Source organism: Pyrus communis, chromosome 3, assembly GCF_963583255.1.
Source record: "Pyrus communis chromosome 3, drPyrComm1.1, whole genome shotgun sequence".
In the NCBI taxonomy this organism is placed as follows: Eukaryota; Viridiplantae; Streptophyta; class Magnoliopsida; order Rosales; family Rosaceae; genus Pyrus; species Pyrus communis.
In genome coordinates, this window is record NC_084805.1 from 3,833,832 (window position 1) to 3,856,704 (window position 22,873).

Here is a 22,873-nt window from a genome sequence, read left to right on the forward strand (position 1 = left end):
ATAACCTGAGATTTGTCAACTGTCGTTAACTCCTAAAGGGCAAGTCATTTGCTAAGAAAAACCCTCAAATTTTCAACCTAACGTATAGGTGACATTTGTACATTTAGGTTTAGCCTAGCTGGTTAGGGTAGTGTGTTTTCATCTCTGTTCTCAAGTTCAAAACTTCGTCTTTTTAACTTAAATGAATTTGATGTAGAATTGTGATTGTATTAAAAGAATTTTAAAAGCCGACTCTAACTTAAATGAATTTGATGTAGAATTGCGATTGTATTAAAAGAATTTTAAAAGCCGACCTGAGTCGACCATTTTTTAGTAGTATTATTATGTTTGTTCCTTTCATTTATTTAAATTCAGTAATATTATTCTTACCATGTTTTTATATCATACTTATATATATGAACAGCTATATGATTTAAATTAATTTAAATTTAATTTAAATAAAAACCATTAATAAACCAATAATTTAAAATTTAAAAAAAAAAAAGTAAAAAAAAAAGCTATAATTAAATGGTGATTCTGACATATGAGGAGTCTTCTCCTTCCTTCCCTATTCAATCTTGCTTCTTCTCCCGTTTCTTCTTCCACGCCAGTTCTTTCATGCCATTTTTTTACCCCAATTTTTTTTCACGTTAGTGTGGTAGTATTCTCAACTAATTCTCATACGGCAAAGATTCATCGACACTCTCCTATTTGGATTATTGGTAAGCATTTACCATTATTTTTTAATGAGTTTATATTTTTTTAGTTTGTTTAATTCTTCTTCTTTCTCTTGATCTCCATTGGACTATTTACATAAATCTTTTTGTTCATAGAAAAATAACACTAGGGGTTGAAGAAGAATCCGAAAATTTGAAGGACACTAACCAAGTGATGGTTATTAACAGCCCAATATATGAAAGTAATTATTTTTATTATTTATTGGCATTTAGTTTCTACTACATAATAATTTTAAGCAAGTTACAATGATGAGATGAAGGTAGTGGTGTCAGGATGAAGGTTAGTATCTATAATTGGCTTAGTTCCTCAATAATGCATTAGAGACCTTATTAATGGCAAACAAATAAAGAGACATTTTTTCACTTTTAGATTAGGCTTTCTAATCACGTTCAAATTAGGTTTTCTGATCACGAGAAACCTAACCATGAAAGAAATAATATTACATATTGTAATATTGTTGTGATCGACATTATACATCACTTCGTGCTAGGGATAAAAGATATTTTGTTGTGGGGTTTGTCTTTTCAGCCATTGTAGTGCATACACTAGAATTAAGAGACTTGCACATATGGCAGGTGTATTTGCATTGATAGTGTGGTGTAATATATAAACTTGTATAATTATGTTTTATGTTTTAGGAACTGTGGTTCTTCAAATGAATTTACTAAATAAGATGATGTAGTTGAAGTGAGTTCCTGTAATGAAACAGAAAGCAATAGGGTTCATACAATAGAAACTTCTAATGAAAGTATTGAAGAAGATGATGTAATTGAAGCAACTTCTGATGCCACTGAAGCAGAAAGCAATGGGGTTCATGCAATGAAAAATAATGGGACTAACATGGAGAAGACAATGAATGTGGAAGAAAATGCGTAAGAGCCTCGATTGGAATCATCCTTGACAACGCGGATTAAGTGGCTACATATTACAAGAAATATGGGAGAATCAAGATTTCCAGTGACAAAGAGATCATCAGCGAAGGGAGATGATGGAAAATTGAGGTATATTACTATGTGCTGCACTCGATTAGGTACATCAAAAAGTACTTCAAGTAATCATCTTAAGCCATATCCAAGTATAAAGAATGATTGCAAGGCTCAACTAAGGGTAGGTTTGTACTTGGATGAGAAGTGGCGAGTGAATTATGTAAAGTTTGATCATAATCATGGGTTGAGTCCAACAAAAACTCGTTATTGGAAATGTTTTTGGGAAGTTAGTTCTTCTGTAAAAAAGAACCTTGAAGTGAATGATAAAGCCAGAATAAGGGTCAACAAAAGTTATAATTTAGTGGTGGTTGAAGTTGGGGGGCATGACAACATGAAGTGTTTAGAAAAAGATTGTAGAAATTATATTGAAAAAGTAAGGCGCTCACGACTTGGAGAAGGGGATGCCACTACAGTTTAAAACTACTTTGTAAACATGCAAGTTCAGAATGCAAATTTCTTCTATGCAATTGATTCATACAAAAATGGTCGTTTAAGAAATGTATTTGGACAAATGCAAGGAGTAGAGCAGCATATGAAGAATTCGGTGATGCTTGACGAATAAGTATGATATGCCATTTGCTCCATTTGTGGGGGTTAATCATCACGGGCAATCAATTTTATTGGGATGTGGGTTGATTTCAAGAGAAGATACCAACTCCTTTATTTAGTTGTTTAATACCTGGCTTGCTAGTATGGATGATCATGCTCCAAGTCGAATAATTACATATCAAGACAAAGCTATGAAAAAAGCGATTAAAATTGTTTTTCCTAATACTAGACATCGGTTGTGATTGTGGCATATAATGAAAAAGGTTCCTGATAAGCTCAAAGGTTATAAGGAATATGAGTCCATGAGCTCTTCCTTAGATGGCATTGTTTATGACTCAATGACTTCTGAAGATTTTGAAGAACATTGGGCTGAGATGATTGGAAAATATAAATTTAAAAAGTAAGCACGTAAATGGTTAAGACACCTGTATGCAAAGAGACATCATTAGGTGCATGTGTATGTGAAAAATAAACTTTGGGCTAGAATGTCAACGACACAAAGGAGTGAGAGTATGAATGCATTTTTTTATGGCCACGTGAACTCCAAGACTACTTTAAAACAATTTGTGGAGCAATATGAGAATGCATTAAGGAGTAAGTTGCTAAAAGAGGCATTTGCATATTCTGATTCTTTCTTTTCAAATGTTCGTTGTGCAACTCATTATGACATGGAAAAGCAAGTTCAAGTTGTTTACATGATTTCAAAATTCAAGGAGTTCCAAAAGGAATTGACAAGTATAATGTATTGTGATAGGGTTTCAGTTGAAAATGATAATACAATTTTGGAGTACCAAATAGTTGAGCGTCTTCTGATCAAGGAGAACAAAAAGAAGGCTGTCATTTTCAAGATCCGGTTTAATGAGCGCAACATTGAAGTTAATTGCAATTGTTGCAAGTTTGAGTTTAGAGGCATATTATGTAGACACGTGCTTTATGTTTTAGTTCATCATGACATTGACTTTATTCCAGATAAGTATATTATTCGAAGATGGACGAAGGATGTGAAACAGTGTCTCACAAGGGTTATGATAAGTTACAATAATTGTGTTGCTACACCTGAAGCACAAAAATCCGATATGATGCATAAAACCTTTGATGACATTAAGGAATTTGCCAATGATTATGATGATAAGTGTATGCTTGTGGTGAGATGGATGCATAAACTAAAGGAGCAAATATGTAAATGTGACGGAGCAGTTAATAGCACTCAACCAACACCACAGTCACATATTGCTATGAACTCTGATCCTCTCCGTAACCTAAGTCAGCGTATACTTATGCCATTGTCGACTAGAGGTAAAGGTCGTCCACCATCTAAAAGAAAATAATCCAAGACTGAGCAAGTAATCAAAAGAAGACAAAAACGACAGAAAAAGATTACATCTCATAAGGACAATACAAATGAGGAAGGAACACAGGTAACAAACATATTTGTTTTATGTAACTAATAAGTTGATAAATCATAACATGTTTCATTTGCAACTTTTGTAGAAATCCATAGAAAGTGATGCAATATGCCATATTGATGGTCGACCTCCTTGTAGAAGTTATAACATAGTTGCAACACAAGAGAGTAATGTCGTTGTGAAGGTATGCGATAAATATATTGATCTTCTTGTTATCTTTTTTCTTAGTTAATAATCATTGTCATTGTAGTTACAATTAAAATCTTACTCTTTGTAATTGTAATTACTTTTATTCTTTGGGATTTAGCATTCTCATCTTGCACAAGGTGTTCAAATTTGCATGCCTGCCAACCAATATCCTATTTTCCCCCATACTAATGTAAGTTGTGCATTTTGTCCTATTGATAGTGATTTTTAATTGCTTTTGTGTTAGCTATTGAACAAATATTACATATTGTAGGAAAACATGACTTTGTTATTGGAACTCAGTCAAGGTGGTCATCCAAGCCTATTGTACAAAGAGTTTGAGATTGGAAATATAACTTATCCTACTATGCATGGAAATAATGTCCAAGTAAAAATTGAGAGGTTGCATATAATTCTTTTGTTGTTATTAATTAAATATTTATTTACATCACAGTATAATGCTCTATCTATAGTTCTTATGGGGTTTTTTTTTTTTTTCTCTCTCTTTATTTAGGGTCAACAATTTCAATACTGGAATGGAGCTTATAATATATACAATATGCTTGACTCTATTTCAAGAGAAAACGATGACCAGGAGCTCAACTAAGCAATAGAAGCAAAAATGAAAGAAATTTCTTTTTGTAGTTTGAGTTTTTGTGGATTTGGATCCTATTTCTTCTAAACATAGATTTCAATGCATTTGAAATATTTTGTAACAATAGCCAATATACAAACGTGTCACTCTTTTAATTCTTGTTGTACTGAAACCGGAGTCATTTACATTGTGCTTGCAATTCAAGGACCTTAAACAGTCTCATGTTTCCATTTGCAACAAAATTGATACGAATTGAATTATGAGATTTAAAATGTAGGAAGAGAACATTAATGATAAATGTAAGTCAATGATACATGGTTATATAAACTAGATGCCACTTCTCTTACAACAATTCATAAACAAAAAATGTAAGTCAACGATAAACGGTTGTATGAACTCTTTACTATGTAATCAAGAATCAGCTAATGACTTTCAATTGTCTATTCAATGAAACCCATCGTAATAATTGAAAAAGTATACTTGCATTCTGAAATAACCATTCAAAATTTCCAAAGAAACTAGGTTTAATACTCGAGTCATTAAGGACTCCATCTTGTTCTTACTATATGGACTCCATCACAGGAATATAAATTGGTTTGTACTTGGGACAGTTAGGAAGACACAATGATTGAGCTCGTCATCTCAGGAACATAACCTAGCTCCTACCATATGGACTCGACCATGTTCTTGTTCTTCTTCTTGTTGGTTTTTCATCATCTCTATAATCTCCGAGGGCCACAAGAAAGATTTGTTGTGCTGGCCAAATGCTTCAGTACCTGTTTGCAGAAACATTAATGTTATCAAATGATACAAATAAACAAGACTGGATGAAGAATACCCCCACAATATCAAGAAACGTAGTACATACATATACAGGGTAATATTTCAGATGAAATTATTCTCAGATCCATCTTGGCATTCATAAAAAATAAAAAATAATAATAATAATAATAATAAACAATAATCAAACCACGAAATGTAACCACTAAACGCATGGAACTAGACTTGTAATTTGAATTTCTTACAGTTTCCATTCTTCTTCTTTTTATTTTCAAAGCGACTGGTCTTTCTCTAGCTTGCATGCACTTCATATAATCATATTTCTTACGATTGTGAGCATACAATATAAAGTTCAACAAGAACATATAACCTCTCTAATTTATGAACCTATAATCAAATTAAAGGAATCTCAGGTAAGTGTCGTCAGGAAGCCTCCACCCCTTCATCACGACACCACTAACGTCAACTCTGATCAAGACCCAAAGAAGAATTTATCTTGCTACACAATGGAGATTGGGAGAGAAAAAGAAATAAACAGACTAAAAAAATTAAATTCATTGAAAAATATGATAGATGTGTACCAATAATCCAAATAGGGGAGCGTATGAACCTTGCCGTATGAGATTTAATTTAGATTGTAGTGGATTTGACTGACCTAAAAAAATGGCGTGAAAGAACTGGTGTAGAAGAAGAAACGGGAGAAGAAGCAGGATTGAATGGGGAAGGAAGGAGAAGACTCCTTGGATGTCATTTTTTTTTTTTTTTTTTAATTATTGGTTTATTAAATGATTTTTAATTTAAATTAAATTCTTGTTAATTTAATTGATGTGGTTGTTCATATCAGATACCACATAAAATATAAAAATATGGTATAAAAACATAATAAGTATAACATTACTGATCTAAATTTGGCTACCATATTTACAAGTACGCAGTGCAATCACTTTGACCACGATATATGATCGTTGTATGTCAATCCAGCATATTACCGTTAGATTGCGGGCTATTCACCAGCATAGGAATCTCTTGCTGGTAGTGATGTGGTGTATGGGAGGCCGTTGGAATATTTGGGCGGTGAAGATGCTATCAAATGCATGCAGATCAAATGGCAAATGCACTCACTTAAAATTCATATCGGATTCCATTGAGGATGATTCCTTTGTGCAGTCGATGAACATGGCTGACCCGCACGTGGTCTAGTCCATCTACGTGTCCTAGTTCTCCTTTCTCCACGTGTCAGTTCCCTTGGCTCTGTCATCTTGCCAAGTTTCTCTGCTTCTCCAAACAGAAATCGTTTTCCTAACTAATTAGTTTCCTCTGTGAATAGCAAAAAAGAAGACGACATAGTTTGTTTGTTTTGTTTGAGAGAATTGAGAGGTGGTGGTGGTGGTGGTGGTGGTGATCATGATAAGCAGGAAGGGCTTGGTGTTTAATTACAGCGGTGGCGGGGACGGGGGCGGGGGCGGGGGCGGAGGCTCATATGATTGGTGGAATCAGGATCAGAAACAATGGGAGAGTACTGTATCTTGTGTGCTTCTTATGGATTGGTTTCCCTTGTTGCACTGGTACAATTAACAGCATTATTATTCTCGTTTCTATCGTTTTTCATTATTATAAATGGAAAATTTAAATCAATCTCGTTCAAGGTAATCAAGCTGACTATAGCAGTGTGCTCAAATCATAATAAAAAAAGTGATTTGCAGGTACAACTTGGGCGTATTCAGTTAAGAGTGCTAGAATATGGGTGGACAATACAAAAGTTTTTCCATTTGATGAACTTTCTAGAGAATGGATGTAAGCTTTTAGTTTATTTTTATTTTTATTTTTTGGTGTTAATTTATTGTATAAGCATTTTTTGTTTTTCTGAAAAGAAAATGCATTTGGGCGGTGAGGGCTCTCCTATTTGGTCTCTACAAGACCGTCTTCCTTATTAAACCTAAGGTATGATACTATGGCATATTTGATTTGCACTCCTCAATTTTTCATTTTTACGCACACGCACACATAAATGTTGTCCTGTTCTAGGATTAATAAATGTGTTTTTGGCGAGTGTACTATGATGTAAGTACAATCGGTATTTTATGCGAATCTCTACACTAAGGGGAGGGGTGACGGTTTGAACCCAGGAGGCAGTGGGCAAGTGTATGATGTTTAACAGTTTAAGTAACAATTGTTCACATTTTAGGATCTTTAATGTTCCATGGTAAACACTCGTGACTCACAAGGATTTGAAAATTGTTCCACCTCAAAGAGTTAAGAAACTTTGCGAGGGCTTATTGGTTTTAGGATGGAACCCGCCTTCTTTTCATGCTTAGTACGGAAAATATACTTGAAAATACATAGGGTTCATCAATTAAGTATGTTGGAAAGGTATAAACAGGATGTGCAAGGTCCCCTTAGTGGAACGTGGGCTCGTAGCACAGGAATACCTTTTCGACTTTGTGTAGAGTTTCCCTTTTGACTGGTGAAACATGAACCTTCAACCTTGTATAAGTAGATTAATTTATATTAGCATGTATAATACACTCCAAAAAGAGTTGAGCAATAAAAGATGTAGCTTCTCGAGTCATCAGAATACGAATACTGAAGAATTGTACAAGCAGTATTAAGATGGTATATAAAACTTGCAAGAAAATCTAATGTATATTGTGAATGCTCTCCCACATTTTCAACTAAGTACGGCATTGTTTAGTTTTTCTCTCTTGTATTGTGAGTGCATTGACAAAGCATGTATAAGTTTTTGTTTCTCCCACACTGTGAAAGTAGGATTCGGGCTTGACCAGGCTCCTTTGTTGGTGGAGCAGTTCAATTAGAAGTGCATGATAACAAGCCTTCAATAGCCTTGGTTTTGTTCTCCAGTAGCATGCATCATGTATTCTACTCTTCATGAGTCATACGTCTGCATTTCTTAGATTTGAAAGCGGAGTTCGATTTATCATAACTTTTGATCCCTAATATCAATCTGTTCTGATGCTTTGCATTATCTTAATATATAACCTCTTCTGATTACGCTGCCTAAATGTTTCGTAGGCTCTTGAAATGCTGCTTATGGATCTTCCTGGACTTCTATTTTTTTCCACGTATACGTTACTTGTCTAATTTTGGGCTGAGATCTATCACCAGGTACATATACCAACGTTTCTTTGCCTTTGGATCCAATGTGAAATATTCATTGTTCATTGTTAATTACTATCATCTGATTCGTTTTATGATTTTTTCAGGCCAGAAGTCTTCCGACAGATAAACTTAGACCTGCATATTATGTTATAAATGGTTTTGTATACTTCACGCAGGTAACTCAAAACGAGGTTTTTCCTGTTGAAAATGGTTAGATGCTTGCAATGTTGGATTAATTTTAATTTGCTACTACACTGCGAGCATCTCTGTTTCCTGGTCATTGTGTTATGATGATAGGTGTGCATTTGGATTTTGTTGAGGTTAAGCAGAAGTCCTGTTGCCGTAGAAGTTGCTAGAATCTTCTTTTCAGGTAAAAGTCGATACTATATATTAGTTTTTTGCCTTTTGTTAATTTATTTCCAATAATTTCAAGTGCTTGTTAAACATTTATGCAGTTTGAATAGTAAGTTCATTGCCGTAGGCAATTATTATCCCTAGTCAGCGCATGAAGTCGATTGTGACCTTATTTGAAAGCTAAACGATTATGCAGACAGAATAACTAAAACTATATACGTTGATGTTCGTTTTGTTTGCAGTTATTTCATTCTGTTCTGCTCTGGGATTCTTGATATATGGTGGAAGGCAAGCACTTTTGTCAGCTCAAAGAAAGCACCCGAGTTTTTCGTGTTTTTTATTCTTCTTTTTATGCTTATATTTTGTTCGTTTTCTTTATGGCCTTCAACGAACCGAAGATATGAGATGTACTCTTACTGGCGGTTTTCAAGCGCAATTCTTGCAATTTGTGTAAGGAGGCACGGTGCCTAACTTATTCACATGGCAGGTTGGATGGGTCACAGGCATTTGCTGCACATGTTTCTTGATAAGATGCATTGTGGTAAGTCCCCTTCAATTGCGAAGCACATGTAACCAGTAAAGTTATTGAGTTCTGAGGGTTTCTTTCGTGATTGTATTGCAGCTCGCAGGTTCTGCATTTCACAAAGATGCAGATGTCGATGTCATTGGTCATCCCATCCTCAACCTTGTTTATTACATGGCAAGTTTTAAATCCTGAACTTTTGAACTTTATATGCTAGAATTATCGCCTGTCCGGAAGGACCGAAACCTCAATGGACTGCTTGTGTTTTTGACTGCTTGTTATATAAGCGCTTTTGTTTATGATGTAAATTACTTTCACTTCTTTTGGCAGTCGGCGGAGACTGTTCCATCGGCTTTGGTGCTTTTCATCCTTCGGAAGCTGCCCCCGAGGCATGTTTCTGATCAATACCAACCCATAAGTCGAAAGCTCCATTTGCCTTTTGAGCCAACATTGAAACTGAATTTGTTGGATGATTCTGACCTGCTTCAGTTTAATTATGCTTGTATGTTCTTTACTTATTATCTCTCCTGTATATTCTTCGTTCTAGCAACGGGAACGGTATCTACCAACAACCTCTGGAATAACAACTGGAATGCCGGTACTAGCTCTTAGTTTAGTGATAAAAAGTTACTTTTCTCATTGATCGGGAAAGAATAAACATAATTTAGACGATTATTATCTCTCTCACGTTCAGTTCAACCTAGAATCTTTGGAGATGCACAATACTAGTAGAATCCGGCTGCACCGATACATATACATATCTACGACGATTTGGTACTAGATTTCAATGGATGCATGAGTTCATCTGCCGAGCTTAGTTATACAAAGATTTTCGGGTCATAAATAACTTAGTGACTACAAAGTCTTATGCGATATCGAAAATCAATCTAGACATGTATTCCTAAACAAATTGAACCATAATACAAACTAAACATTTACCTCCACTACGGTAAAAAAAACATACATGAAATTACAACCACATTAAGATTCTGTAAGCCGGAGTAACTTTCAGATGTCACGACTACACTCCGGCGTGATCCTGCAGAATGTGGGATATCGTATACGATTGCCTAAATTCATCAAACATATGCACAGATGAACCAGGATCTCCAAACCAGGATAAGGATGCCAATCATGTAGAATGTACAGGTCGAGCAACTCAAGTCGGCTCAATCAAACGCGATAGACATGAAAGTGTCATCATCCAACAACTTGTCGATATCAATTAGATCATCGCCACCCTCGGCCTTTTCATCACCACCCTCGGCCTTTTCTTCTGATACCTCGACAGCCATGTCATTTACCTGCCGATAGTCCACAACATGCAAAACGTGTTATCGAAGTGGAGCGAGTTATTGTTATTTAGTATCGCCTAACGGTTCCATTAATCATCTAATAGAAATGACACGGCGACGTCCAATAAGCATCGTGGAGATGATACATGTTTTTCTATAACAGATTCAGACACTGCAAAGTAGAAAAGCAAAATATCTGCAAGAATATAAGAAAACTGAACCAAAAACAAACGTGTTAACCAGCAATACAAACATGTTAATTAGTGGGTACTAATGATCGACAAGAAGTGAAAACGTCAGCAAGAGAATCATAACATAGTATCATAAACTATATACATCATGGGGGATTAGCAAGTAAACAAGTAAACTAACTAAAGCCAAAATGAAGCGCAATCAAAAATTCGGTTCCACAGTAATTTACATAATAATATGAAAGCGAAATGCAAAAGTTAAGATCCATCAATACCTTTGTTTCACGGAATCCTTCAACAACATTTAGCAGTCTACGGTATTGAGCTCTTCCCTCTGGATATTGAACCATAGACTTTACCCTAGTAAGTGCTTTTTGTAATCTTTCCTCTGTTTGTTTTCTTCCTTTCTTGAGAAAATCATAATCATCCTCACTTGAGGCCACAGGTTGGGGGTCCGGAATCTTGGCAACTGCATCTGGTCGGAATCCTCGTAAACCAGTCCCCTTCCGTCTCCAACGCAAAATAACTTTCTCCAGAATTCCAACTGACCAGGTGATTGCCTTGTATTGTTTCCTTACCTGGTGTCCCCTTACATGGGCCTTCAAAATATGAAAAATGGGAAATTAACATTCACTTCCATGGTCAAATCTTTCGGAGAAGCAAAACCCAGAAAATTAAGAGGGTTTTTTGAAAGTTCATATAAAAAAATTCACATAACTGCTGCAAAAGTTAACAGTATGGGAAATGGAGGAAAATATACAATTAGGATTCCGCTTAAAATCGAATAGTTAATAAAAGTGGAGATTCAGACCGCGATTTAGTCAAACCCTGAACTCTTAAAAGTGGTCCAAAAATTAACAAGTCTACAACCCTTTCCATCATTTGTCTAAGAAAACTAAAAGTAGAATTTTTATATGTGAAACAGATGGTAAATTACTTTTATAGAGAGCTCTATATGGATCATTAGTGACCCAAAATTAGATAATGATAAGATTGTTTTTTTTTTCTTTTTAATGATGATAGTATATAATGATAAGTTGAAAATGATAATAAATAATAATCAACGTCAAAAAGTTGCAACGGACCTGGATTTTAACAATTCTCTGACGAATTATCAGGAATTCTTTTCTCTTTTTCCAACCACGAAACTTTTTCTGTATCTGAACTGCAGCAGTATGAGCATTTCCGTTGACCGGTCCCTTGTGTGATTTGGAAGTTATGAATGAAATTGCTCGTTCATCCGGCATTCCGAACTCATCACTGTCAAACTCAGTTAACCGTTTCCTCTCAAATGACTGCATCCTGAACATTTGCTGTATCCGATCAGCAGCTTGGGTAGCATTAGTTATAGCAGTAAGTGAGTCCTTCAGTGACAGTGCATCAGGTATATCACCGTAACACACAGGTGTAGCTATCCGTTCTGAAAAAGTTTTGACAACTTTTGTTCCAGATATTTCTGCAGCACCATCTTCCTTCGCATCGTTCATTGTAAGGGATTTAAGGTAAGTGGTCAGGGAAGACTCTGCAAGGAAGCCTGAGATTCCTTTGTGACTGCTAACAGATGCCAGATCTGCTGGTGTTCTACCCAAAGGAACCTCTGGAGACGGATCAGTCAGTGCTCCAGGATCTGCACCAAGAGATAAAAGGACTGCAACTGTATGCTCTCTGAGTTTGGCATAGGTTCAAGAAAGCAAAAACAAAAGAGTAAAATGTGAGTGGTGTTGGAAATTTGCAAGAAATTTATAATGGTGAAAGCTAAATGACATATATAGCTTAGAGCTTAAGATGCGGGTTAAAAGCAATATTAGACGTTTGTTACTGTAAGATCACTAGTTAACTAGTGGCAGAGCACTCCACCTCACATATTTTAGATGAGATCTAGCATTGCAAAAGTTGCGGTAAAACAAACTTGGGATGCTTTAATGGGCTCCGAGGGAAGAGTACAAGCCAAGTCCCATGGTATACAACAAAGGTAGAGCAGATTCAACAGAAGCTAGACTAAAATAAAATGAAAAGGGTTCTGATGTCCTTGCCTGCCATAGAAAGCAGCCCAATGAAGGGCAGTCAAACCATTAACATCACGAAAATTGATGCTAACTCCTGCAGTTACAGTGGGTTTTATGGCCCAATCGTAGCCAAGGGCAGCTGCTAAATGTAGGACACCTTGTCCCTCAGCATCTAATACACTTGGTCCTTTACCATCTTCTATTGCTTTATAAAGGAGCCATGTGTACAACTTCTCTTTCATCAGCTTTATAAGATGTTCCATCCCTTCATTTTGGAGCAAATAATTCACTGCCGCTGGCTCTGCTGCATGTAAATAATCCTCTTCCTCCTGGAGTGATATGATTTTACTAATTAGGCTTCGATTCTCCTTAACACCTCCAAATAGTTGACCTGAAGGGCTTAAAGGTCTCAGAGACAGTAAACTCTCAAGACGTAAGTGAAGATGCATTTCAGGTGCAGCGCCATCACCTATATCTGTAATATCTAAACCTTTTGTGGAGCCCACTTGATACTTGAACTCCCTTACTTCACTACAAGCTAGCCTGTTGGAACAGGTTACATAGAAAGGGACTTGCCCGGCACTGTGAGGTGGAGCAAAACAGAAAAGAACTCCACTGGCTAAAACCTGTGCTGGAACCTCCACCTCCCCGAACATACAAGACCAGCTGTATTTTGTTACCTCCTTTTGACTTACCAAGAATGTTCCGAAAACCAGAACCTGTTTCACGTTAAGAAGAATGAGATGACAACTAATACATCGAGCACATGTTACAAATAAATGACAACCATCTGATCTGCAATAGACATGTCAACATATTCAGTAGCCCTTTACAAATGAATGGAGACTAGCCCTAATTATTGACATTGAGTTGCAAAACAGATACCAAAGAACAAATATAACAGAAAAATTGATTAACCAATCAGTTTAAATGGGGACAGAAGAGAAGCAAAACCAAAATATGTCAGAAATCTCAAGTATAAAAATAATGGAAATTAAATTGTAGGTGTCTTTCTTTTCTTCTCCGTAAGTGGAATATGTTAGCATTGCAAGAAGTTCTAAGCACAACATACAAAAGTCTAGCTAATAGTTACAGACTTGTTCAGAGTAATCATGCTTATGAAACAATTGCATGTTATAAAATACGTTTTCATCAAGGAGAAATTAATTGGCGCAAAAACCATCATTAAGAACAAATTCTAGTGAGCTTCTGACAAGATGTATTTACGTGGCAGAAACTCAATCCAAGATACAAGTTACTATTTTTCTTCCCCATGTTTTAATTTTTCTTCTTTAAGGTGTATGATTATATAGTTCACAATTTTGTACCTCAATTTCAGAGTCTGTATACGCCCACTTTGGTGAAAAATCAACTATGCTGAAAAGCTGGTCCTGGGAGATGGAGGGGCTCAACGAGGAATCATCAACTACATCTCCACATTCAGCCGTGCTCCATGGAATACCAGATGAAGATTGCATCTGCAGATCATCTACCTCTTCGAGTTCCTTGGAAACCCACCTAGAAAAGCTGTCAACTTTCTTCAAACCCTCTTCTCGATCTAATAATTGCTGTCTCAAAGTTAAAGCATAGTTGACATTCCCATCTTTAGAAACATCATGCTCAGAACTTGATATGATTAAACATTCAGATTCTGCATTTGTAAGCTGTGCTTGAAGGTCGTCCTGCACAAGCTGCTCATTTTGCTGATTGAGATGAGCACTAACAAGGTCAGGAGTATTTCTCAGATTCGCTTCAAGAGTTCTTTGCAAATTCATTGACTGGTCCAGGGAACACTCAGGCAACTGCAGTGAATTGTCTCCCAAAGGAAGCTGGATAAAGAATATAAGAATTAGAAAACTAATGTAATTCTTATTTCTTAATTTGAGAAATCTGTTCTGTTTTATAACATACAAAAGGTGACAAATAAATATATGTAGCAAATGAGAGAATCCATGAAATGAAATCACGCAAATCAAAAAATGAAATCCAAACTGTTGGGCAGTCAGTTACCAAGCTGAGATGCTCTTTGTTGATACACCATGTTATTACTGTATACTTATAGTATTGTTCGGACCTTATAAAACTCAATACCTCAGCTGTTTTGGATGTCAATACACAAAACTTAGGTAGTGAAAGTGCTGCAGTTCAACAAAACATTAAAACCCAGGACATACACATGGAAGAAGCATTGCACCTCATTTCAGCAATTATCTGTATCAATAAGCCCAAATGATATACAGCTAAGGAGCATGCCTACCATAGATCAAAAAAACCACAGAAGCTATTAAATACCTGCCAATTTGTTTGAAATGGCATAGAACTCCCAAACTCCTCCTTTAAAAAACTATTCCCTAAATTTTGTTGTTCAACAGGAACTTCACCAGAACCAATTTGGGTGGTAGACATTGATGCATGAGAAGTTCCGGTGTGGAATCCTGTTGTGCATTGTTCCAAAATTTCTTCCCAGGATCCCGCGCCAAGTGTTTTTTGACAATCAATCACACCAATAGAGTCAGCACTGAAATGATGTTGATCATTCTCAAATTGTGGCCTGTAGACTCCATGAATTGATGACTGGCCATCATAATTGTCTGGTAAGAATGTAAAATCAAATCACGATGTTACACCACATAAGAGGCTATTGGACGAAGCCATTCAAACAAGGAATAATAAACAAGTAAGATCTTTTCCGCCAACCCTGCGGAAAAAAATAATAAGAAAGAAAGAAGATTACTTAAACTTGGATGCAGTGAGGGATCAAGCTCTGCGTTGTCCATCAGAGGACCATTCCCCATTTTTGGTGACTCAAAAACTGAGTGAAATAAGGAACTCACTTGGTGACTATCTCCTGCATCAACTCACATGTTAAATGACAATTCTAGTGCAAATTTAAGAAGTGTGCAAATCAAATTGTCTCAAATGAAGACAAAAAGTTCTCGACCCAGAATAAGAGAAAACCCAACAAGTAAAAGATGACCTCTTTTAACAAAGTCAGAGAAACAGAATACCGGAATCGACATCTTCACATGCTGATGTCAAGGTGCTGCTTGGGCTTGCATAATCTGTATATCCTGAAGGTGTTCTGCCATTACTATTAGAAGGGCTAGAAGTCCAGGGGCTGCCATTTTTCAGATCCGGTGCAACCTCATCATTCTCTACAATGCCTCCTGCATTCGCCCTATTACCCTGATAACAAAATAACCAAAAGCCAAATCACAAACAAATATATTTTATGCATAAAAAATTTCAGAAGAAAGCAGCCACAAAAAAAAAAAAAAAAAAAAAAGCATCAACAATAAAAAAAGAAGTATGCATAGCGGAGATAATCTGGGTTGAGAAACTTAGACAAACTTGAATCTTGACTCTAACGAAACTTACACCCAATTTCTTACCAACATAAAATCGCAAAGTTGAGAAAGTACACAGCAAAGGTCAAATATCTGAACTGCGCAAGGCATTTTATCATGCAAACCGCAATTGTTAAACTACAGGCCCTCCTCTCATTCCTTGTACCTTTTTCTTTTGTACACTTCCTCTATTTCTATAAACCTATCCTTCAGATCAATATTTCATGCGGTTTCACTCCTATTGTAATTTCTTACTTTCTTGACATTGTGAAGATTACAACAATAGCTGCTATTTGGAATTTTAGATCATGTCACTCAGCCCTAATGCCATTCCAAATCAACCTAAGGAGTCCGTTTGGTTTTTTTTTTCTAAGCCACTCTGTACTGTTCCAGATCTTCCAAAATTACTATATCAATTTGATTTTAGTACCTGAGCCTTGGCTTATTAAAAATGGTGAGCAGGGACTAGGGCACGTTCTACGTTAATTCACACCAGTAGGGAGAGAGATTTGAGAAAACTTAAAAAAAATAAAAAATACATACATACATACATATATATATATATATATATATATAGGATTATGTCCAGAATAATGTGGCTCAATCAACATTTTATGCTTTAAGGAGAGGTCAATGAAGGGAAATTGTGGCAAGTTTGGCAACTAGTGATTGGAACTTCGAAATTCGACGAGAAGATTATTTTTACATGAAGTAAAGTTGCAACCCTGCTATTAATTCCTTAGATTAACTGTTAGGAAATAGAAGAACGCAAGAGACTAGCATGAGCAAGTACTTTAACTGGATGAAAGTTGGTCTACATAACAGAAACAATAAAGGACATGAAAAGTAGAAAAAGAACAAGGAGGAGAATAGTAATACCTTTACTTGCAAGTAATGAACAAAAACTATGTGCATCAAATCCCTGCAAATTGAACAAGTAAATAAAATTAAAAACAGAAACCGTGAAAAAAAGAAAAGTTTTAAAAGGCAGAAAACTGTACAAAACCTAACTATATTTATGCATTCCGAAAAGAAATATAACCAGATAAATTTGAAACTTTATGGAAAGGCATGAACAGTCAACTGTGAAATACAAAATTTTATACCAAAATGTAGAACGCATATAAATAAATAAACATATCTAACTCAGACTTACTGCTCAAGCAGCCAATAGCAGCGCCTTTGAAAATTTTCATCATCTTCTCCATGGGCATAGTAGCAGTGTAGAACATCTACACTGCCAACCTGAAATAAACTGAAGAGTGTTACCTCGCAGACTCCGGTAACTCTTTGTTGAGTTTAATGAAGATGATTTTAACATTTCTCTTCAGAAAACATCCGATAAAGAAAAAAGTTTGAGTCCAATTATACATGAGCATTCTTTCAGTACATACAGAAAAAGTATCGTCTTTAACAGGAAATTTATTACAAAAACACAAACTCCAGATACCTTTAGCTTCTCATGGGCCTCCTTCACAGTCTTGCCGTCTCGTTTCTTCCTCCAGTTATGTCCATCCTTTCTAAAGTATCTCAGAACCTTCCTGTCAAAAAGATAAAGCGAACCGCCTGGCATGGCAGAAAAAGTTCCACACCAGAATGTTCTCTGTGTGTAAATACTACAACTGACACAACAACCCGTAACCACGTTTTATGTACAGAAAGAGCTAGTGAGTTTGCCTAACATGATCAAGGGGTTCGATAGAAAAAATACGAAAACGATATCCCGAGACATCAGGGGGCACTGAATATTCATTCTAATCTAATCTAGTTTAAACTAAACCACGGGAATGGGGATTCGAACTTAGGTGCAGAGTCTGCAGACAGCTGATCTGTTAAAACCCTAACAAATTGGAAATTTTTTTTTTTTTTAATAAACCAATTAAGAGGAAAGAACATGTAGCTTTGCAGAAGCAAACATGAGCAAAACATAAAATTGAAAGAAAAAAAAACACATATATTGTTAATTAATTACAAGGTCAATAAACAAATAACCGTACTAGGTGGTTTGTTCGGAGGCTCTGGTGAAATATTGAACTTGTGAAAATTGCTAAGAATTTCACAGATTTCAGCAGGGCGCAGCCATCGGTGCTGGGCCTCAACCAGTAATTGCTGAAAGTCTGCATACACGAACGAAATCAAACCAATCAGAAACTGATCGAGCAGGAATTTAAGTTCCAGATAATTATGGGTAATCGAAGGTTGGAAATCTGACCTAATCGAGGACCCTGAGCGTCCGATCCGCGTTCTGCCATGGAAGACTAGTTGAAGCTCATCGAGTTGATACAAAGTAGACTTTTACTTTCCTATTAATTTGTGTTTTTTTATTATCTTCAATTCATTTGGATTCGATAATTCCGATGAAAGAAGTCAAAGTCAAACTTGTACAGACGTAAGCAAGAAAATTTTATACAGGGCCGTTTTTATCACCAATAGTATTTGAAATTGAGTTACTCTTCAAGATAATTATTGAAATCGAAAATCGATCAATTAGTTTTTGAAAATAAATGTTACAAATCAATATGATGCTTTCATTATAATTTTGTCAAAAATTATATTATGTGATGCAGCACATAGATAAATCTCACAAATCTAATTAAATATTAACACAGATAAAATATTTAAATAATAAAAATAATAATTTTTTATTTTTGTAGAATTAATTTTTTTTTTTTAAATGATATGTTCATCTTCTTCCCCATTACCACTAAGGGTGAGGTCGGTTTTTTGACAAAACTGAAACGAAACCAAAGTTTCGATTCAGTTTGGTTCGGTTCAATTTTCTTTCGATTTTGGTACGGTTTTAATTTTTTTTATTTTATAAAACTTGATCATTTTTTTAATATAGAATTTAGAAAAGAGGTTTATATTGGTAGACTAATAATATGAAAATGGGGAAAGTGGGAAGGTAGTTGTACATATACAAGATCATATAAATCAATCATATGCTATCAACAACCTCAATTGCAAAGAAAAATAATCACCATATCCATTCAAAAAATAAACAAATAGAAAAGCTATTACAAGTTTCAAAGCCTTCCAAAACTTTCCTCTATAACCAATGAAATATCCTTCCGAATTGAACGAAGTATGCTTCTTGAAAAAGCCATAGGCTTAATTTCAAACTTGGCAACAAAGTTTCACAAAAATGGGCATACATTCATAAAGTGTAAAGGGATTTGATTCGGTTCGATTTTTTCTTTTTCGGTTCTTTTTTTTTTTTTTTCGATTTTTTTGTTTCGGTTCGGTGTTCGATCCTATTTTTTTCGATTTTTGTTTTTTTGAACCCACCCCTAATTACCACATACCAATGTAATTTAATTAAAAAAAAAAATAAGAGTGAAATTTGAATCCACATTGAACGACATGGCTTGGTTTGGTATTGCTGTGCTTTGAAAAAAAGTTGTTGTGAGAATAAGCGGCTGTGCTGTGAGAATAAGCGGCTGTGAAATAAAGCCAGCAAAGTGTTTGGTAAACTTTTTTGTAAAAGTGCTTTTGAAAAAAAAAAGCAGTATCATAGTGTTTGGTAAACTTTTTTGTAAAACACTTGTGACTGTGTGAAATGACCAAAAAGGGGTATATTACTAGATGTGCTATTAATTTAATTTTCTTAACAAATAAAAGTGAATTACTAAATATATTTTATTTTTAGAAGAAAAATATTTATAAACTTTATCTTAAATATTAATTAGTATGACAAACTACTTTGTTTAACCCGGAACAATAAACAAATGAAATCGCAAAAATATTGATTTTCAAACAACCTTTGTTTAAATGGCAAAAAAACCCATCAATTTCTAGCCTTCATCAATTCCATGGCTACCACCAATTCAAGGCAGAGACTTTTCTCTCTCCTCTCGTTTCTTATTCTAATTCTTCAATCCAAAATCTCATCTGGGTCCGAAACCCCAATTGAAGAATCCACCATTGACGACCTCCAGATCGCTTTCAAGCTCAAGACTCTGACTTCACGGAAACTGGTTCAGTTCTACCTGGACAGAATCCAAACCCTCAACAGCCACCTTAGAGGGGTCCTGGAGGTGAACCCAGATGCGCTTTCCCAAGCCGATTCCGCCGACGAACAACGCCGGAAATGGGAATCGAACCCATCAGCCAGAACCAGAGCACTGCCGAAGCTGCACGGGATTCCCATTTTGCTCAAGGACAACATTGGCACCAAGGACAAACTTAACACCACCGTCGGCTCCTTTGCGCTGTTGGGTTCCAAAGTTCCGAGGGATGTCGGGGTTGTGGCGAAGCTGAGGAGCTCTGGGGCTGTGATTCTGGGGAAGGGTAGCTTGAGCGAGTGGTCGTATATCCGGTCGTTTTCCGCGCCGTACGGATGGAGTGCCAGAGGCGGCCAGGGTGTGGTGAGAACGAGAGAAGGAGAGAGATCGTTCTGGTTCGGATTATGTTAGAGAGCTCTGAGGTGAAGAGCGTGCGAGAGAGCTCTGGAAAGGTGAGAGCGTAGGTGAAGGGAAAGGGAGGACAGTTTTGGGTTATTCATATTTCATTAAACATGTACACTGTTCACCCGTGTGTGGGTGAAAATAAGCTGCTTTTGAAAGCTACAAATTGCAGCTTCTTGTCATCTCCTGGTTTTGGGCTTTTTTTCACCCTCAAACTTTGAAACAAAGCTGTTTTTCAAAGTTTACCAAACACCAAAAATTTTCATAGCTTTTTTTCATAGTAGTTTTTTTTTTTTTTCATAGTAGCTTTTTTTTTAATCACCTCACTCCCAAACAGGCACTCTAGTGCAACATAGCAATGTTCCATTAACCCAACAGCTTTACAATATCATCAAAAGGCTAATTACTCTCCCTTCTTGCCGGCCTTCTCTGGTGCTCAGATTTCAAAAGTATCTTTCAATTGCTGCTCAAATTTCAATATCTTAGTCAATAGAATTTGGTATCTTTTATTCACACGTCTCCGTCAAAATTTTCTATTCTTCTAAATTAATATATAATTTTCAAACTCTTCCTCTTTTCTTAATAATAATAAGTTTTAAAATATATATATATAACAGCTTTTTTCTCCAACTATGGTGTCATAAAATTCAGCACATTGTTCCCTAGCTATATTAATTGTCAAACAATTGTTCCAACGACAAATTTTTTTCAAGTTAACCATATTTGTTAACTTTTTGTGTATATTTTTATGATTTAGTTTTACAAAAATTTTAACTAAAATGTAGGGGTGGAAAAAAAAAAATACCAAAAATATCAAAGCATATAGAAATCGAACCGAAAAAAAAATTGAACCGAAAATCCCAAAAATTTTGGTACTAAAACCAAACCAATCCCAAGTTGTTCAGTATGGGATTCGGTCTCACACACACACACACACACACATATATATATATATGTGTGTGTGTGTTGGAATATGTGTAATGGGCTATTATATTATTAGAATAATTAAAATGTGGAGATAAGCACGTGATCTATGGTGTCTAAGTTAAATCAAGCATTGGGTACTGCCTGAAGTTTGTGTTGGTTTGTGTGCTAGCTAGAACTCTTTCTCTCTCATTCATGCATCTCGAATTAGCTATGTGTCTGCAACCCAGAAACCACCCAAACCTTCCTTCAACTCTACCCCAATCCAAACCCGAACAGACACATCCTTACTCACTTTCTCTCGTTTCATTTCACCTTTCTCACCTCTACCTTCACTTAGAGTCTCAAACTCTCTCTGTCTCTCCTTCTCGAATTTGAAGCTTACCAACCACCCACCCACCCTCTCACAATCTCACTCCAACGAATTCTCTCTACTCCGGCCACCACCACACCTCACGACTTCATCCCTACATCCGATTCTCTCCAGCGATCTCTTTGTGTGTGGGGTTTCGAATTAAGATTAAGGTTTCAAATTGGGGTTAGAATTTCGAATTGGGGACTCGGGTCAGGAGGAGCACGTTGGTCTTGCTATCTCTTCACCTTATTTCGAGCTCAATCCTCACTGATTCACTGTTACTCCGTCTCTGATTTTCAATTTGGGGTTTTAATGAATGTTCGGATGTTCAATTTCAATCTGGATGATTTGGATTTTGATGCAGGTTCGGTTTCAGGAAATCCAGAAATACTGAAAATATTTCATAATCCCTAAATTCAGGAATACCGAAATTTTGGTTCGGGATCAATCGTCAGATTTTCGTCCCGAAAATGATCGGTTTAGGATTCGATATGCTGTTTTCGGTTCGGTATCCCATACCAAACATGGGAATGAATTTTTCTTAAGCATAGAATTACTTTAGTGTTCTCTGCAACAAATAAAAAAAACAAGTAATACAATGATACACCAGTGTGATGTGACCCAAAGGTCATCTGATGTCTAAGTTAGAATTAATTGTGAAAAAAAACAAATCATAAGCTAAGTATCTTGGTTGAGGAACCATTACTTCTATGTGGATGTCCATGTCTATATTTAGAGGCATTGATTGAACTTTAAGACGATCCATTAGGGCATGCGTAGCGCTCACTAAGTGGTTGGTTTGAACCACAAGTTATCCCAGTAATTTAGCCAACAATAGTTGACTATATGAAGCTTAATGAGGGGCACCAATTGAAATTTTTGTTTAAGAATGATTCATAATAGCATCGTTGATTGTGGTCTATGTTGAATTTGGTGAATCCTATTCAAGTTTTGATCAACAAAGAGTTGAAGCTATGCATGCACTTGAAAATCCGAAAGTAATAGTGACACGCCTGACCCTGATATCCATCCTCCAAATACCAAGGTAGACACATGATAGGCGACATCCGAAGATGACGAAGCCATATTAAAATACATAAGAACAATAAAGAAATAACTAACATAAATAAAACTTA

The 22,873-nt window shown here is 35.9% G+C and overlaps 2 protein-coding genes and 1 pseudogene across 2 annotated transcripts; 2 read left to right on the plus strand and 1 right to left on the minus strand.

Moving 5' to 3' along the window:
* Nucleotides 1-6,727: 6,727 nt before the first annotated feature.
* On the plus strand, nucleotides 6,728-9,886 carry LOC137727708 (tobamovirus multiplication protein 1-like; annotated as a pseudogene).
* A 141-nt stretch (nucleotides 9,887-10,027) lies between these two features.
* Nucleotides 10,028-18,366, minus strand: LOC137727750 (calmodulin-binding transcription activator 2-like). The gene is made up of 13 exons (XM_068466566.1): nucleotides 18,265-18,366; nucleotides 18,050-18,169; nucleotides 17,503-17,618; nucleotides 17,209-17,297; nucleotides 16,932-16,974; nucleotides 15,714-15,891; nucleotides 15,440-15,553; nucleotides 14,998-15,296; nucleotides 14,034-14,534; nucleotides 12,733-13,424; nucleotides 11,785-12,364; nucleotides 10,975-11,298; nucleotides 10,028-10,517 (listed from the first exon to the last, which is right to left on the minus strand). Exons 1-13 carry the CDS (start codon nucleotides 18,302-18,304, stop codon nucleotides 10,383-10,385), a joined length of 3,231 nt encoding a protein of 1,076 aa, XP_068322667.1. The 5' UTR covers nucleotides 18,305-18,366; the 3' UTR covers nucleotides 10,028-10,382.
* Nucleotides 18,367-19,864: 1,498 nt separating this feature from the next.
* Nucleotides 19,865-20,467, plus strand: LOC137727709 (probable amidase At4g34880). Its single transcript, XM_068466528.1, has one exon. The coding sequence runs from the start codon at nucleotides 19,865-19,867 to the stop codon at nucleotides 20,465-20,467; it is 603 nt and encodes a 200-aa protein (XP_068322629.1).
* The last annotated feature ends 2,406 nt before the right edge of the window (nucleotides 20,468-22,873 follow it).

What these genes read in the sequence shown, in the direction of transcription:
- LOC137727750 (XM_068466566.1), bottom strand. Translation starts at nt 18,304, where the DNA reads ATGGCAGAACGCGGATCGGACGCTCAGGGTCCTCGATTAG. An exon ending in TGCTATTGGCTGCTTGAGCA is followed by an intron (nt 16,975 to 17,208) that starts GTAAGTCTGAGT and finishes TTCAATTTGCAG; the next exon opens with GGATTTGATGCACATAGTTT. An exon ending in AGAGAATTGTTAAAATCCAG is followed by an intron (nt 11,299 to 11,784) that starts GTCCGTTGCAAC and finishes CATATTTTGAAG; the next exon opens with GCCCATGTAAGGGGACACCA.
- LOC137727709 (XM_068466528.1), top strand. Translation starts at nt 19,865, where the DNA reads ATGGCTACCACCAATTCAAGGCAGAGACTTTTCTCTCTCCTCTCGTTT.